At 38.1% G+C, this 14,975-nt stretch overlaps 1 protein-coding gene and 1 long non-coding RNA gene across 3 annotated transcripts; both read left to right on the forward strand.

Moving 5' to 3' along the window:
- The first annotated feature begins 434 nt into the window (after positions 1-434).
- Positions 435-3,916, forward strand: LOC120723943. The gene is made up of 2 exons (XR_005693837.1): positions 435-478; positions 3,710-3,916. It is a non-coding gene; the product is annotated as an uncharacterized LOC120723943 (long non-coding RNA).
- Positions 3,917-10,126: 6,210 nt separating this feature from the next.
- On the forward strand, positions 10,127-14,272 carry hs6st2 (heparan sulfate 6-O-sulfotransferase 2). Of its 2 annotated transcripts, none has more exons than XM_040016365.1 (2): positions 10,127-11,143; positions 12,873-14,272. In XM_040016365.1, exons 1-2 carry the CDS (start codon positions 10,566-10,568, stop codon positions 13,696-13,698), a joined length of 1,404 nt encoding a protein of 467 aa, XP_039872299.1. In that variant the 5' UTR covers positions 10,127-10,565; the 3' UTR covers positions 13,699-14,272. The 2 variants fall into 2 exon arrangements, with proteins under 2 accessions (XP_039872299.1, XP_039872297.1); XM_040016363.1 differs by having other exon boundaries at positions 10,129-11,143; positions 12,870-14,272.
- The last annotated feature ends 703 nt before the right edge of the window (positions 14,273-14,975 follow it).

Consider the following 14,975-nt stretch of genomic DNA (forward strand, 5'->3'; position numbering starts at 1 on the left):
TAGGGATTATTGGCAAAGGTAAGCCTATTTCTCATAGTGACGACTCCCCTCAAACAAATGACCATAATTTCCTAACCGTAGGGGCTAGAGCGGTCATTCTTACACCGTTTTGTTCAGAAGAGATGGGGGAATCTTCCAGTGTTAACAATTTATCATTAAAATATGAATTATTAAAGATATTTGACTTGTAATGCACCATAACTGAGTAGAGCGAAGCAAAAACTGCCTTGACTTGCCCTCAAACAACGCTTTCTAACTCTAAATCTATTTGGAGTATCGATATCATTCTTTCACCGTAAGAGACAGCAGGCTTTGGTGAACAGTCATGGAAATTTTCAGGTCTCTGTGGAAATCCAACAAAAAGTTATGACGAGAGAAAAAAGTGGTTCATTTCCACAGTTTGAAATCTGAAGAAATCTGAGCAACGGACGAATTTCCTACCCTCAAACAAGTCCAACTCATTTCAGAACGGTAATAGGTAAGAAAGAAATTCTTGAATTGTGAGCGTCAGGAGTGTCTGAAGATATTCGGGACAAGCCTCATGTCTTAACTTTGCTTCGTTAAGGAGATATGACGATTCGAATATGCCTCTCATTACAGAAATCCAGCCGTGATTTTGAACAAACTCTCCATTGACTTTATATGGAGAGTTTTCCGACATTGTGTTGGTCTGAGGAGATTTGCGAAAGTTCTATGAATACCACAACAATGATAGTGACATTTTCTGAAAGCCAGCAAAAATACCTACGTTTTGATGTATAATTTGTGGAAGTTGAGTGAAAATTGAGCAAGTAGCAAACAGTTGTTCGGACATGAAGTGAAAATTGCAAAACCTTCAGTGACACACTGGAAGCCAAGAGCATAGCAACCATAACAACACATGTATTTTGTGAAAAATCACAATTTTGCAACTCAAAACTTTAAGAGGCATAAAAGTAAAACAGTAAAACATTTGAAAAAGCTGAATCATACCTGAATAGCCCAATAATTTGTGAACATTTTAAAATTTGAATGGTTGTTCTAGGTGAAAATATGAGGAAGTAGTTAAGTTTCAAAAACAAGCAAAATTTAGCAGAATTTTGGAAGTTTCCCATTCATTTCAATGGGACAAATTAAAGGAAAAAAGCTTAATATTTTAAAAAGTATAATAGTGAAAAATACCAAAAATCATAGCGTAAATTAGCAGAAATAGCAGAATAGTTTAAAATTTGAACGGTGAAAATCGGCTGAAAATTGTGGAAGTAGTTAAGTGCCAAAAAGTGTACGGAAGCAACTAGAATAATAATAATAATAAAGAATAAAGAGAAACAGGAACTCAATAGTGTGGATGCTTAAAGCATCCACACAACTAGAAAAATTTGCATTTCCTGCGAAAATGCAGTGTGGATGCTTAAAGCTGAAGCTGTATGCAAAAAGTAGCTGAAAAAGCTGAAAAGTTGCAGAAATTGTAAAAACTTTGCAGAAGCAAAAGAACTTTGCTAAAATGGAATAACTTAGCAGAACTGCAATATCTTAGAGGAAACATAATACTTGGCAGAAATACAATAGCATAGCAGAATTTAGCAGAAATATTGTAACTTACCAGAAACATGATAACTTCTCAAAAATACAAGAATTTAGGAGAAATAGTATAAGATAAGAATATATTTAGCCAAAAATACTTAAACATTACAGAAACACTATGATTTAGAAAAATAGTACAACAGAGCAGAAATATTGTGATTTACCAGAGACACTGTGATGAACTATGAATATTGTAATTTTAAATTAAGACTATGTTTTAGCACAAATATTATAATTTGGCAGAAATACTATAATTTAGCAGAAATACTATATTAAGCACAAATCCTATAAAAAGCAGAAATGGTATGATTAAGCATAAACACTACATTTAGTAGAAATACTATGTTTTAGCACAAATACTATAAAAAGCAGAAATACTATAATTTAGCAGAAATACTATATTAAGCACAAATCCTATAAAAAGCAGAAATTGTATATTAAGCACAAATCTTATAAAATAGCAGAAATAGTATATTAAGCACAAATCTTATAAAATAGCAGAAATAGTATGATTTAGCACAATAGTAATAAGTTAAAAAGAAAAATTGGAAAAGCAAAATGGACAGCTGAAAAAATGCTGAACATGCTGAGGGTCCCTCAAATATCATTCTTACACTGTTTTGTTCAGAAGTGATTGGGGCATCTTCGAGTGTTAACAATTTATCATTAAAATGTGAATTTTTAGAGATATATGACATGGATGACTTGTTGACTTAGAAGCCACGAATTCCCCAATATGCAAATTTGAATACCTGGAGCCCACATACATGATTGGCTGGCTGGGAAATCGTGCAGGCCCTGATTTGTGGATTTGAATTCCTCAGCCCTCAGATATGATTAGCTGGCTTCGAAGCCATGAAGGCCCCAATATGCAAATTTGAATGCCTCAGGACACTTATATGATTGGCTGGGAAACCGTGCAGGCCCTGATTTGAAAATTTGAATGTCTAAGTCCTCACAGAGGATTGGCTGCCTGGGGACCTGGCAGAAATATATAGAAATACTATGATTAAGCATAAATACTACATTTAGTAGAAATACTATGTTTTAGCACAAATCCTATAAAAAGCAGAAATACTATAATTTAGCAGAAATACTATATTAAGCACAAATCCTATAAAAAGCAGAAATACTATATTAGGCACAAATAGTATAAAAAGCAGAAATACTATAATTTAGCAGAAATATTATGTTAGGCACAAATCCTATAAAAAGAATAAATACTATAATTTAGCAGAAATACTATATTAGGCACAAATCTTATGAAAAGCAGAAATAGTATGATTTAGCAGAAATATTTAGCACAAGTACCGAAAAGTACCAGAAATACTATGATTTAGCAGAATAGTAATAACTTACAAAATTACAAATATGGAGGCATATTGAAACACAAATGCACAGAGGGACACACAAACACAGGCTCTAATCCAGTCAACCAGTCTAACTATATTCAATTTAAATCCTACAATGACATGCTGCCAAATAAGGGCAGGGTCCTCTCTCTCCCATTAAACACACACACACACACACACACACACACACACACACACACACACACACACACACACACAGGGAGAGAGCTGCCGAATTTAAATCCACCAATCAGAGTGGCTGTTTACGTTTTCCCGCCAAAACAGGTGCACCCTTTTTACACACGCAGGACAGAGAGGCACAGGATTATTGCAGCCTATTTGTCATAGTGAAGTGACGACTGCCCTCAAACAAATGACCATAATTTCCTAACCGTAGGGGCTAGAGCGGTCATTCTTACACCGTTTTGTTCAGAAGAGATGGGGGAATCTTCCAGTGTTAACAATTTATCATTAAAATATGAATTATTAAAGATATTTGACTTCTAATGCACCATAACTGAGCAGAGCGAAGCAAAAACTGCTTTGACTTGCCCTCAAACAACGCTTTCTAACTCGAAATCTATTTGGAGTATCGATATCATTCTTTCACCGTAAGAGACAGCAGGCTTTGGTGAACAATCATGGAAACTTTCAGGTCTCTGTGGAAATCCAACAAAAAGTTATGACGAGAGAAAAAAGTGGTTCATTTCCACAGTTTGAAATCTGAAGAAATCTGAGCGAGGGACAAATTTCCTACCCTCAAACAAACGTAATTCATGGCCAAATGGTAATAGGTGAGAAAGAAATTCTTGAATTGTGAGCGTCAGGGGTGTCTGAAGATATACCGGGACAAGCCTCATGTCTTAAAGTCGCTTCGTTAAGGAGATATGACGATTCGAATATGCCTCTCATTACAGAAATCCAGCGATGATTTTGAACAAGCTCTCCATTGACTTTATATGGAGAGTTTTGAGACCTTGTGTTGGTCTGAGGAGATTTGCCAAAATTCTATAAATCCCACAACAATGATAGTGACATTTTCTGAAAGCCAGCAAAAATACCTACGTTTTGATGTATAATTTGTGGAAGTTGAGTGAAAATTGAGCAAGTAGCAAGAAGTTGTTCGGACATGAAGTGAAAATTGCAAAACCTTCAGTGACACACTGGAAGCCAAGAGCATAGCAACCATAACAACGCATGTATTTTGTGAAAAATCACAATTGTGCAACTCAAAACTTTAAGAGGCATAAAAGTAAAACAGTAAAAGATTTGAAAAAGCTGAATCATACCTGAATAGCCCAATAATTTGTGAACATTTTAAAGTTTGAATGGTTGTTCTAGGTGAAAGTATGAGGAAGTAGTTAAGTTTCAAAAACAAGCAAAATTTAGCAGAATTTTGGAAGTTTTCCATTCATTTCAATGGGACAAATTAAGGAAAAAAGTGGAATATTTAAAAAAAGTATAATAGCAAAAAATAGCAAAAACAGAGCGATATTAGCAGAAATAGCAGAATAGTATAAAATTTGAACGGTGAAAAGAGCATAAAAATTGTGGAAGTAGTTAAGTGCCAAAAAGTGTACGGAAGCAACTGGAATAATAATAATAAAAGTATAAAGAATAAAGAGAAACAGGAACTCAATAGTGTGGATGCTTAAAGCATCCACACAATAATAAAGTATAAAGAACTAGAAAAATTTGCATTTCCTGCGAAAATGCTGTGTGGATGCCTTAACGCTGAAGATGTCTGCTGAAAAAAGCAGAAAAGGTTGAAAAAAAAATGTTGCCCGGAGCAGGATTTGAACCTGGCCCTCGGTACTCAAGGCAGGGCACATATCTCACTGCGCCACCAAGTCTTTCTCACAAAGAAGAGGTGGAGAGACTGAAGAATGTGCTGAAATGAGCAGAAGCTGGCGGAGAATTGGGCTGATAAGAGGTGGAAAGGCTGAAAATTTTACAGAAAGGTGAATTAAGGATTTCGCTGAAAAGAGATGAAAATGCTGGCTGAAAGAGTTCAATCAGCACAATTTCTACGTGAAAAGAGTTTATACAGCAGAATTTCTACTGAAAAGAGTTGAATGAGCACAGAATTTTCTCCTGAAAGAGGTTTTTGCTGAAAATACAAAAAAAAACTGAAAAACTTTTTTCTGAAAAGAGTTCAAATCAGAAGAATTTGGTGCTGAAAAGAGTTCAATTGAGCAAAATTCTGCTGAAAGAGAGGTTTTGGCTGAAACAGTTGAAAAAGCTGATATTTGTGCTGAAAAGTGGTGAAAAAAACTGAAAAATGTGCTGAAAAGGGGTGAAAAAGCTTAAATTTGTGTTGAAAAGAGTTAAAAAAGTTTAACTGTTGACTGAAAGAAATGTTTGCCATAAGCGGGGATTTTAACACCGGGCCTCCCCATCTGAGAACGGATGCTCCATCTCACTGAGCTAAAACACAGGTCAAGCCGCAAGGAAAATCAGTGAGGCCACTGATAATATGGCAAAAAGGGCAAAAAATTATGAAAAGAAAAATCAATATCTCAAAAAGTAAGAAGTTATGAGCACCAAAAGTCATAGCTGGAATTAGCAGAAAGAGCAGATTTTTTTAAGATTTGAACTGAGAAAATCGGCTGAAAACTGAGGGAGTAGTTAAGCGCCGAAAAACGTACGGAAGCAACTTGAAGATAAAGAAAAGACTAGAAAAATTTGCATTTCCTGCGAAAATGCTGTGAATCAGAAGAATTTCTGCTGAAAAGAGGTAAAGAAGCAAAAAGATGAGCTGAAAAGAGAGGTAGAAGCAGAAGTGCTTGCTGAAGATGGCTGTATGTGTAATGACACACTGGAGAGTGTCAAGAAAGCAGAGTGCATGTGTAGTAACTGTCACAGGTAGGATTCGAACCTCTGCCACCGGGTCTCACCGCAGGTGCCCTACCCTCTGAGCCAAATGAGTTCTGGTCACAAGCAAAGACATGATGAGAGGGAAAATGTGCACTGTGGAGCAGAAGCTCAAATTAGCAGAAAAGAGGTGAAGAGGAAGAACTTTGTTGTGAAATGAGGTAAAGAAACTGAAATTTGTGCTTAAAACAAGTGAAAAAGCTGAACTCTGAAATCCTGCTAAAACAGCAGAAGAGGCTGATATTTTTCAGCTACTCATTGAGCCAAACTGGTTCTCACGTGACTGAAAAAAGGTGGAAAAGCTTAAAATTTTAATGAAAACAGCAGAAGAGGCTGAGATTTGTGCTGATAAGAGGTGAAAATGCTGAACCAATCAGAGGTACTGCTTCTGTCTGCTTCATCAGGCTGTGTACTTGTATGTATTTCTGCCATAGACTGTTATCCTCGGTCAGAAAGAGAGGCTGACATCCAGGGATTAGATTACCACAGGTGGAGTTTAATGCCCTATGGTACAGGGAGGTATGGCATACAGTAGGAGGATGTGGAGAGGTGATATGGTGTGGTTTCTATGATTAAGAACAGGGTATGCATTACAAAATGCATACAGATTAAAGATTAAGAAAACTGGCAACAAATTCCTCCACTACAAATCAGTCTGATACCACTTCTTACAGGGTTCACGTTTACTAAGGCACTACCCAAAAGGCGCCACAAGAGGGCACTCCAACACAAGAGATGACCTATTTACACTGATGCACTTAGTAAACAGTTAGCCCCCTACTAAGCCACTACATAATACAGTGATTTACAGTATACAAATTCACACAAATACTATGATTTGGCAGAAATACTATGACTTAGTAGTAATACTATAACATAACAGATTTCCTAAAAAAAAATATGAAATTGCAGTAATTCTATGACTTGGCAGAGATACTACGTTTTAGCACAAATACTATAACAACGCAGAAATACTATGACTTAGTAGTAATACTATAACATAACAGTTCAATGTTCTTGCACAAATACCACAATATGGCAGAAATACTATGTTTTAGCACAAATACTGTGATTTGGTATAAATACTATGATTTGGCACACATACTATATTCCGCAGATACACTATAACATAACAGATATTCTACGACTTAGTAGTAATACTATAACATAACAGAATTATTAATTGGGCACAAATACCATGATTTGGCAAAAATACCATGATTCGGCACAAATACAATGACATGGCAAAAATACTATGATTGGGTACAACTACTATGATTTGGCAATAATACTGCATTTTAACACAACTACTGAGATTTGATTGAAATACTATGATTTAGAAGAAATACTATTACTCCATACAAATACGATGCTTTGGGACAAATACTATGTTTTGGTTCCAATACTATGATGTGCAACAAATACTATGATTTGGCACAAGTACTATGATTTAGTACAAATACTATGATTTGGCAGAAATACTATGCCTTAGTAGTAATACTATAACATAAGGGATATACTATGGTTTTGCAGACATACTATGTTTTTGCACAAATACCATGATTTGGCACAAATGCTATGATTTAGCAGAAATACTATGAATGGGTACAAATACTATGATTTTGCAATAATACTGCGTTTTAACAACAACTACTGAGATTTGATTGAAATACTATGATTTAGAAGAAATACTTTGACTCCATACAAATACGATGCTTTGGCACAAATACTATGATTTGGCACAAGTACTATCATTTAGTACAAATAATATGATTGGGCAGAAGTACTATGTTTCAGTACAAATACTATGATTTGGCACATATAATATATTCAGCACATATATTATAAAATAACAGAAATATTATGATTTGGCCCCAAAACCATGATTTTGCACAAATACCATGATTTGGCAAATATACTATGATTTTTCAAAAATACTATGATTTAGCAGAAGTACTAAGATGTAGTAGAAGTACTTTGCTTTAGCAGAAATACTATGATTGAGGAGTAATACTTAAACATAGGAGAAATATTGATACACAGACACACATACACAGACAGTAAAGGGAACAGGAGCTGTGGAGAGTCTGGGCTTGGTATATGTAGGTCAGTTAAATTAGCTGCACCTGCTGTAGTCAGCCCTTACACACACAGACACAGAGAGAGGTGTGAGTTTTCTTCAGTGTATTTCTGACATTCAGGATTCCCCTCGAACAAATGGCCATAATTTCCTAACCGTAGAGGCTAGAATGGTCATTCAGACATTGTTTTGTTCAGAAGAGATGGGGGAATCTTCAGGTCTTCATAATTCAGAGATAAAATATAAATTAGTAAAGATATATGACTTGTAATACACTGTAACTGAGTAGAGGCGAAGCAAAAACTGCCTTGACTTGCTCTCAAACAACCTTTGGTAACTCTAAATCTATATGGAGCATCAAAATCATTCTTTCACCATAAGAAACAGCAGGCTTTGGTGAACAGTCATGGAAATTTTCAGGGCTCTGTGGAAATCCATCAAAAAGATATGATGAGAGAAAAAAGTGCCTCATTTCCAGAATTTGAAATCTGATGAAATCTGAGCGACGGACAAATTTCCTACCCTCAAACAAGTCTAACTCATTTCAGAACGGTAATAGGTGAGAAAGAAATTCTTGAATTGTGAGCGTCAGGAGTGTCTGAAGATATACGGGGACAAGCCTCATGTCTTAACTTCGCTTCGTTAAGGAGATATGACGATTTGAAAATGCCTCTCATTAGAGAAATCCAGCGGTGATTCTGAACAAACTCTCCATTGAGTTTATATGGAGAGTTTTCTGACTTTGTGTTACTCTGAGGAGATTTGCAAAATATCTATGAGTCCCACAACAATGATAGTGACATTTTCTGAAAGCCAGCAAAAATACCTACGTTTTGATGTATAATTTGTGGGGCTTGAGTGGAAATTGAGCAAGTAGCAAGAAGTTATTTGGACATGAAGAGAAAATTCACACAGTTTCACTGTCCCCTCTGAGTTAATTGCATAGCAACCATAGCAACGCATGTATTTTCTGAAAAATCACAATTTTGCCACTGAAGACTTAAAGAGAGATAAGATGAAAACGGTAGAAGATCTGAAAAAGCTGAATCACACAGGAATAGCCCAGTCATTTGAGAACGTTTTATAGTTTGAATGGAGTTTCTAGGTGAAAGTATGAGGCAGTAGTTAAGTTTCAAAGACAAGAAAGTTTTAGCAGAATTGTGGAAGTTTCCCATTCATTTCAATGGGACAAATTAAAGGAAAAAAGTGTAATATTTTAAAAAGTATAATAGTAATAAACACCAAAAGTCATAGCGCACATTAGCAGAAAGAGCAGAACAGTTTAGAGTTTGAACGGAGAAAATCGGCTGAAAACTGAGGGAGTAGTTAAGTGCCAAAAAGTGTACGGAAGCAACTAGAATAAAATAGTGGAATAAAGAATAAAGAGAAACAGGATCTCAATAGTGTGGATGCCTATTCAGGCATCCACACAATAAAGAGAAACAGGAACTCAATAGTGTGGATGCTTAAAGCATCCACACAATAAAGTGCTTAACAATATAAAAATGGCATTAAAAAGCAACAATGTAATACAATAATAACAATATAAAACAGCGTTGTAATGATTGAAATGGTAATTATTTAGATTACTAGTTACTGAAAAAAGTAATGGCCGTTATTCCCATCTCTGATAATGACACAATTATTTGTATTTCTACTACTCATAAAGTAGTGACAGTATTTATTGATCAGTATCCACAAATTAAAATTGTAAATAAATGACACTAGCTGTGCAAAAATCTGACTGAGACCCTAAACTTTACTTTAAATTTTTCGACTTCCCTACTCACATTTCCAGTGGTTGGACGAGTTGTCATTAGTGTGTCTTCCGCTTTGATACTCTAATCTATACTATAATCACTAGTGTACATATATTTATATTTATAGATACATATATATTTAGTCATCTTTTCTCTTTTACCACGTCTCTCTAATATTTTGCTCCTTACTATTTTTCTATTTTTTTTATTATTTTATTTTATTTTATTTTATTCTACTGTATCATGCTGCTGAGTGACTGCTGCTCCTCAAACACATTTCACTGAAATGTTGACCCTGTGCTAACTTGCATATGACAAATAAAACTGAAAACTGATATACAAATGTGAATCTTGTCATTGGCTGGAGCCGCCAGTCACCGGTCACTCACTGACTCACACTGCAAAACAGCACAGAATGACTTGCTGTGTGTATATTTTAATTTGAATTCAGGTTGGAATTCTTTGTGCGTAGACCGTGTCGCGCAGTTTAGAGGGAACAGTGTTCATAATGCTTTCCATGGTCAGGAAGAGGCGCAGACCCTGTCGCGGCTCTTGATTGGGACGTTGCTGGATGACGTAATTGTTCTTGCCACACTGAGCGCGGAGGCTGCTGGGTAGAAAGGTCAAGAATCGATGGCCGCGCCGGACGCGGTGGGCTGTGTTCAGAGAACTGTTGGCTTTATGGGGCCGATGGAAACTCATGAAAGGACCACACGGCGGCTTTAACGGAGAGCCGCGCTGGGCGTCGCTTATATTCCGGGGAAACGCTGAGCTCGTCGTGCTTTGATTTCCTGACTCTCTGGCTGCCTAACAGACTCATTGTTGTTGTTTTGGCTTCATCCGTCGGACACACACACGCTGCTCCCCGAGATCCTCCCCCGTCTGAGACCGGAGTCCAGACTGCCAGAGTGATGGTCTGCTGTCCGTCCCTGGAAGATGGATGAGAAATCCAGCAGCAGCAGCCACCACAGGCTTCTGATCGTCCTGCTCATGGTTATGCTCTTTGGCGTAATTATGGTCCAGTATGTGTGCCCGAGCAGGTCTGAGTGCCAGGCGCTGCACCGGCTGGGATCCTGGTTTAACAGCGGCAAAGCGACTGGGTCCCGGGGCGGGGACAGCGAACTCCCGGACGGGTTTCAGAAGGATCCGTACATTGCGGAAGACGGCGCTATGGCCCGGTTTGTCCCCCGTTTTAACTTCACCAAAGAAGACTTAAATCGCGTCGTAGACTTCAATATCAAAGGGGACGATGTCATAGTGTTTCTGCACATTCAGAAGACAGGGGGGACGACCTTCGGGCGACATCTGGTGAGAAATATCCAGCTAGAGAGACCCTGCGAGTGTCACGCAGGTCAGAAGAAGTGTACCTGTTTCCGTCCAGGTAAAAAGGAAACCTGGCTCTTCTCCCGTTTCTCCACCGGATGGAGCTGCGGCCTCCACGCAGACTGGACTGAGCTGACTAGCTGTGTCCCATCACGCATGGACTCCCGAGAGGCTCCGAGGAGTCTGCCCAGGTTGGTGAAAAAAAGGGGGGCTCAGTGGGTCTGCTGCCTTTCACCAGAGGTTTCCCCCCAGTCTTAATGGGGTAATCACTTCGTAATTAAGCTTGTCTGTTGCTTTATTTAAGATAATTGCGCATTTTCCTGTCAGCTTTGTAAACAAAAGATTGTTTTATGCTTGAGTAAATTAAACCCCACTTAAAAATAGTTGGAAAAACTTTTTAACACTTTTTAAATCAGAGCTCGTGATTGTATGCAGGAAAAAAACGTATTCATTCACTATAGTCCAGTTTTTCCACCAATTGCACAGTCTAGTTGTTTACTTATTTTCCACCCTGATTTACGAATAAATTCTTTACAAATCCTACCATGTGGATTCATGGATTTTTTTTTCACATTCTGTCTCTCACAGTTGAAGTGTACCTCTGGTGCAAATTACTGACCTCTGTCATCATTTTAAGTGGGGGAACTTGCACAATCGGTGGCTGACTAAATACTTTTTTGCCCCACTGTAGTTTGCTTTACAACAATCCCAACAAAAGTGTATTTAAAGTTTGAGTAAATTAAACACCACTTAAAAAAATTAATTATGCACGCAGGAAAACCTTTGTAATGCCACAGCAATTTGTTGTAATTGTTCTATGTTTAGCTATGATTGCTTGTACATTCCAGGTATGCAAAGTGCATGGTGCTGCAGTACATGGAAATGTAAAAAAAAGAAAGACGGGTCAGTATGTTTGCTGAGCATGATGCATTTCAACTTCAAGGTGACTGAGAAGCGATGCATGAGTTGTTTTTAAAGGAACTAATTCACTGGTGTGGCAGGGATAATGGAAAGTTGCCAGGGGTCAATTATGTGCTTTGATTTTATTTTAGTTTTCCACTTCTAATCCCTGTATTGTAATGTTTTGCAGCGAAACAAGACTAATAGATTTAGATTCAGAAATATCCTGAAGTACAAACAGAACAGACGGGCACGCCATGGACAAACTTCCTGCTTTCTAGGGAAAAGTGGCTAATGTTTGCATTTCTACTCAAATCTTATATGTATTATCAATATATCCCTCGTACTGACCCGTGTGAATGAACATTTAGCAGCTTTAGAGGCAGGTGGAGTTTGAGGTAACTCATCCCCTATAAACCAGCCAAGTATGGCAAAAAGATCTGGTGAGACTGTGATGCCAAAACTCAAAGAAAGTTTAAAAACCACAACTAAATTACAGTAGAACATTTTAAAATATCTCTCATTGATAAAGGAAACAGCACAGGTATGATAGAAGCGCATAGAGACAATACAGAAGTATCCTGTGTAAAATATAACGGGGTCATAAATGGTCGCTTTAGGTTTAAAGATGGTTTCTTGCATTTATCAGCATCTTCTTTACTGCTCACCACTCTCACCTTCTCCAAACATTATGAAGCAGTTTTTTTGTTTTGTTTTGATAAAGTTTTTTGGCACCAACCAAACGGGTTTAGACCTTCCACTGAAGGAAAACTCTGATACTGTCAGTGTTCAACTTTAGATCATAATAGCCATAAAACAGCAGGAAAATGCACAGACTTCCGTTGAGTAAAGGTAACACACACCCATTGATTAAACTGTATACAAACCCACTGTGAGCCAGGAAAAACTGTATGAACGAAAGTAAAATCAAATACTTCAGCTCTAAATGAAATAAAAAATCAGAACATTGTTAGTTACAACTTTATTACTGATCTAATTGTGTCTGTTTCTCTCCAGCAGGAACTATTATTATATCACCATCTTAAGAGACCCTGTATCACGCTACTTGAGTGAGTGGCGTCACGTACAGCGCGGCGCCACGTGGAAGGCCTCATTACACGTGTGTGATGGACGTTCACCAACGCTGTCAGAGCTGCCAAGCTGCTATTCAGGAGATGACTGGTCAGGCTGCTCCCTGCAGGAGTTCATGGACTGTCCCTACAACCTAGCCAACAACCGGCAGACCCGCATGCTGGCTGACCTCAGCCTGGTTGGCTGCTACAACGTTTCCACCATGAGCGAGGAGGAGCGCTGGGCAGTGCTTTTGGAGAGCGCCAAACGCAACCTGCGGGGCATGGCCTTCTTTGGACTGACCGAGTACCAGCGTAAGACCCAGTACTTGTTCGAGCGCACCTTCAACTTGGAGTTCATCGCGCCCTTCACGCAGCTCAACGGCACACGCGCCTCCAGCGTGGAGGTACCTCCAGAGACGCAGCGCAGAATCCGCCAGCTGAACCGATGGGACGTAGAGCTATACGAGTACGCCCGCGACCTTTTCCTGCAGCGTTTCCAGTTGGCGAGGCAGCAGGAGCGCAGGCAGGCCAGGGAGAGGCGACAACAGGAGAGGAGGCGGCTCCGTGGTGGGCTCAGAACAAACCAAGGGAGGCAGCTGAAGCCCACAGAAACGCCGCGTCCCACCAACAGCCGCTCTGTTGTAACCGAGGAGCGGCGGAGAGAAAAGCCTGCTGAGGACAGCGTGGCATCTGAAGTGCCACTCCCAGACTGGTGGGATCTGGATGAGAATAGCACTTTAGAGGACTATTTAGACAATGTGGAACAGTGGTAGCGATGGGTACGAGCAGTGGGGTGTCTTAATGCTAAGTGTGCCAACTTCTGCCTTGTCTGGTTTCATATATCCGAGTTATTTTTAGCATATACCTTCCACAGATGTCCTATTGAACAGTCTTAAACGACACATTATTTATATTGATTATATTTCTTTCCCACATGGACTCACAGAAAGGCAAGCTATATCGGTCTCAGTGATGGTACTTAACCTTCAACACTACATATTGAACCTACCTGAACTCCTAATATAATGTAGCTAAAACAACAAATTGTTGTTTTATTCCTCTTTGTTGCAAAGGTACACTTTAATATGTTTTTCTATTTAAGAAAACAAACACTGTTTCTTGTGATTAATAATCTATATGTTTGCCAAATCATTGTCTGGTCTGCGGTGTGTACATTTCGAAATGTACCTGTGATCTCAAGTGTCTTTTTAGTAACAGAAAATGAGAATGGAGTTTTTTTTAGATACCTCAATGTATAACATTAGCTGCTAAAGTTGTACAATTACTGAATGTGTCTGTTTTGCTTTTTGTTTTTAATATAAAACAAATGCTGTTGCATCTGCTGAATTGCTCTTCTGTTCTTCCCAAATGGAGATGTCTCCTTTTTCCTCGCTGATATCCTTTTGTCTGCAAATGCAACACAAAAGAGTGCACGCTTTTGTGTTGCACGTGCAGACCCTTTGAAAAACCAGCAGGGAGCGCTGAAGCAACCTTAATGAAACAGCAACTTCCTGATACTCACGGAGGTAATAGCTTTTTCTTGAATTCGGTTGGGTAGTATTAAGATCATCATTAAAAGCACCTCGGAAAATTTTGATGTGTATAAAATATTAAATAAATGTTTAGCACAGCAAATGGAAAATTATTATTTGGAGTTTACCAGATTGTGAAAAGTTATTGGCTACTCTTTGATTTAATACTAGTAACTTTTAGAAATGTATAAGGTTGTTGACAGGAATCTAAAATCCTGATAAGCAGGCGTATATTACTCCAGTGTACCTTGTTTGAATGCTAGTTTAACTCAAAATGAGCACACTTGCAGATAATTAGGCTAAACAACAAATCATTTTAGGTATTTTTAAGGAACTAACATTTTAACACACTTTTTTAAAAGTGTATTAAAAACATGGTATCACTTCACTATTGCTATGGTAGCCTCTGTACTATACCACAGTCGTTTTTATAAACAGCCCCCCATTTTCAGAGGCTTCTGATAAGTAGTTTCATGGTCAGACAAGGCATGTAACTCGATTCAAAGTGTTAAATTTAT

The sequence above is a fragment of the Simochromis diagramma genome, unplaced genomic scaffold (genome assembly GCF_900408965.1).
Source record: "Simochromis diagramma unplaced genomic scaffold, fSimDia1.1 OVJJ01000685.1, whole genome shotgun sequence".
NCBI classification, from domain to species: Eukaryota; Metazoa; Chordata; class Actinopteri; order Cichliformes; family Cichlidae; genus Simochromis; species Simochromis diagramma.

Coding starts and splice junctions, on each gene's coding strand:
- hs6st2 (XM_040016363.1), top strand. CDS start 10,566: ATGGATGAGAAATCCAGCAGCAGCAGCCACCACAGGCTTCTGATCGTC. Junction 11,144..12,869: donor GCTCCGAGGAGTCTGCCCAG/GTTGGTGAAAAA, acceptor GTTTCTCTCCAG/CAGGAACTATTATTATATCA.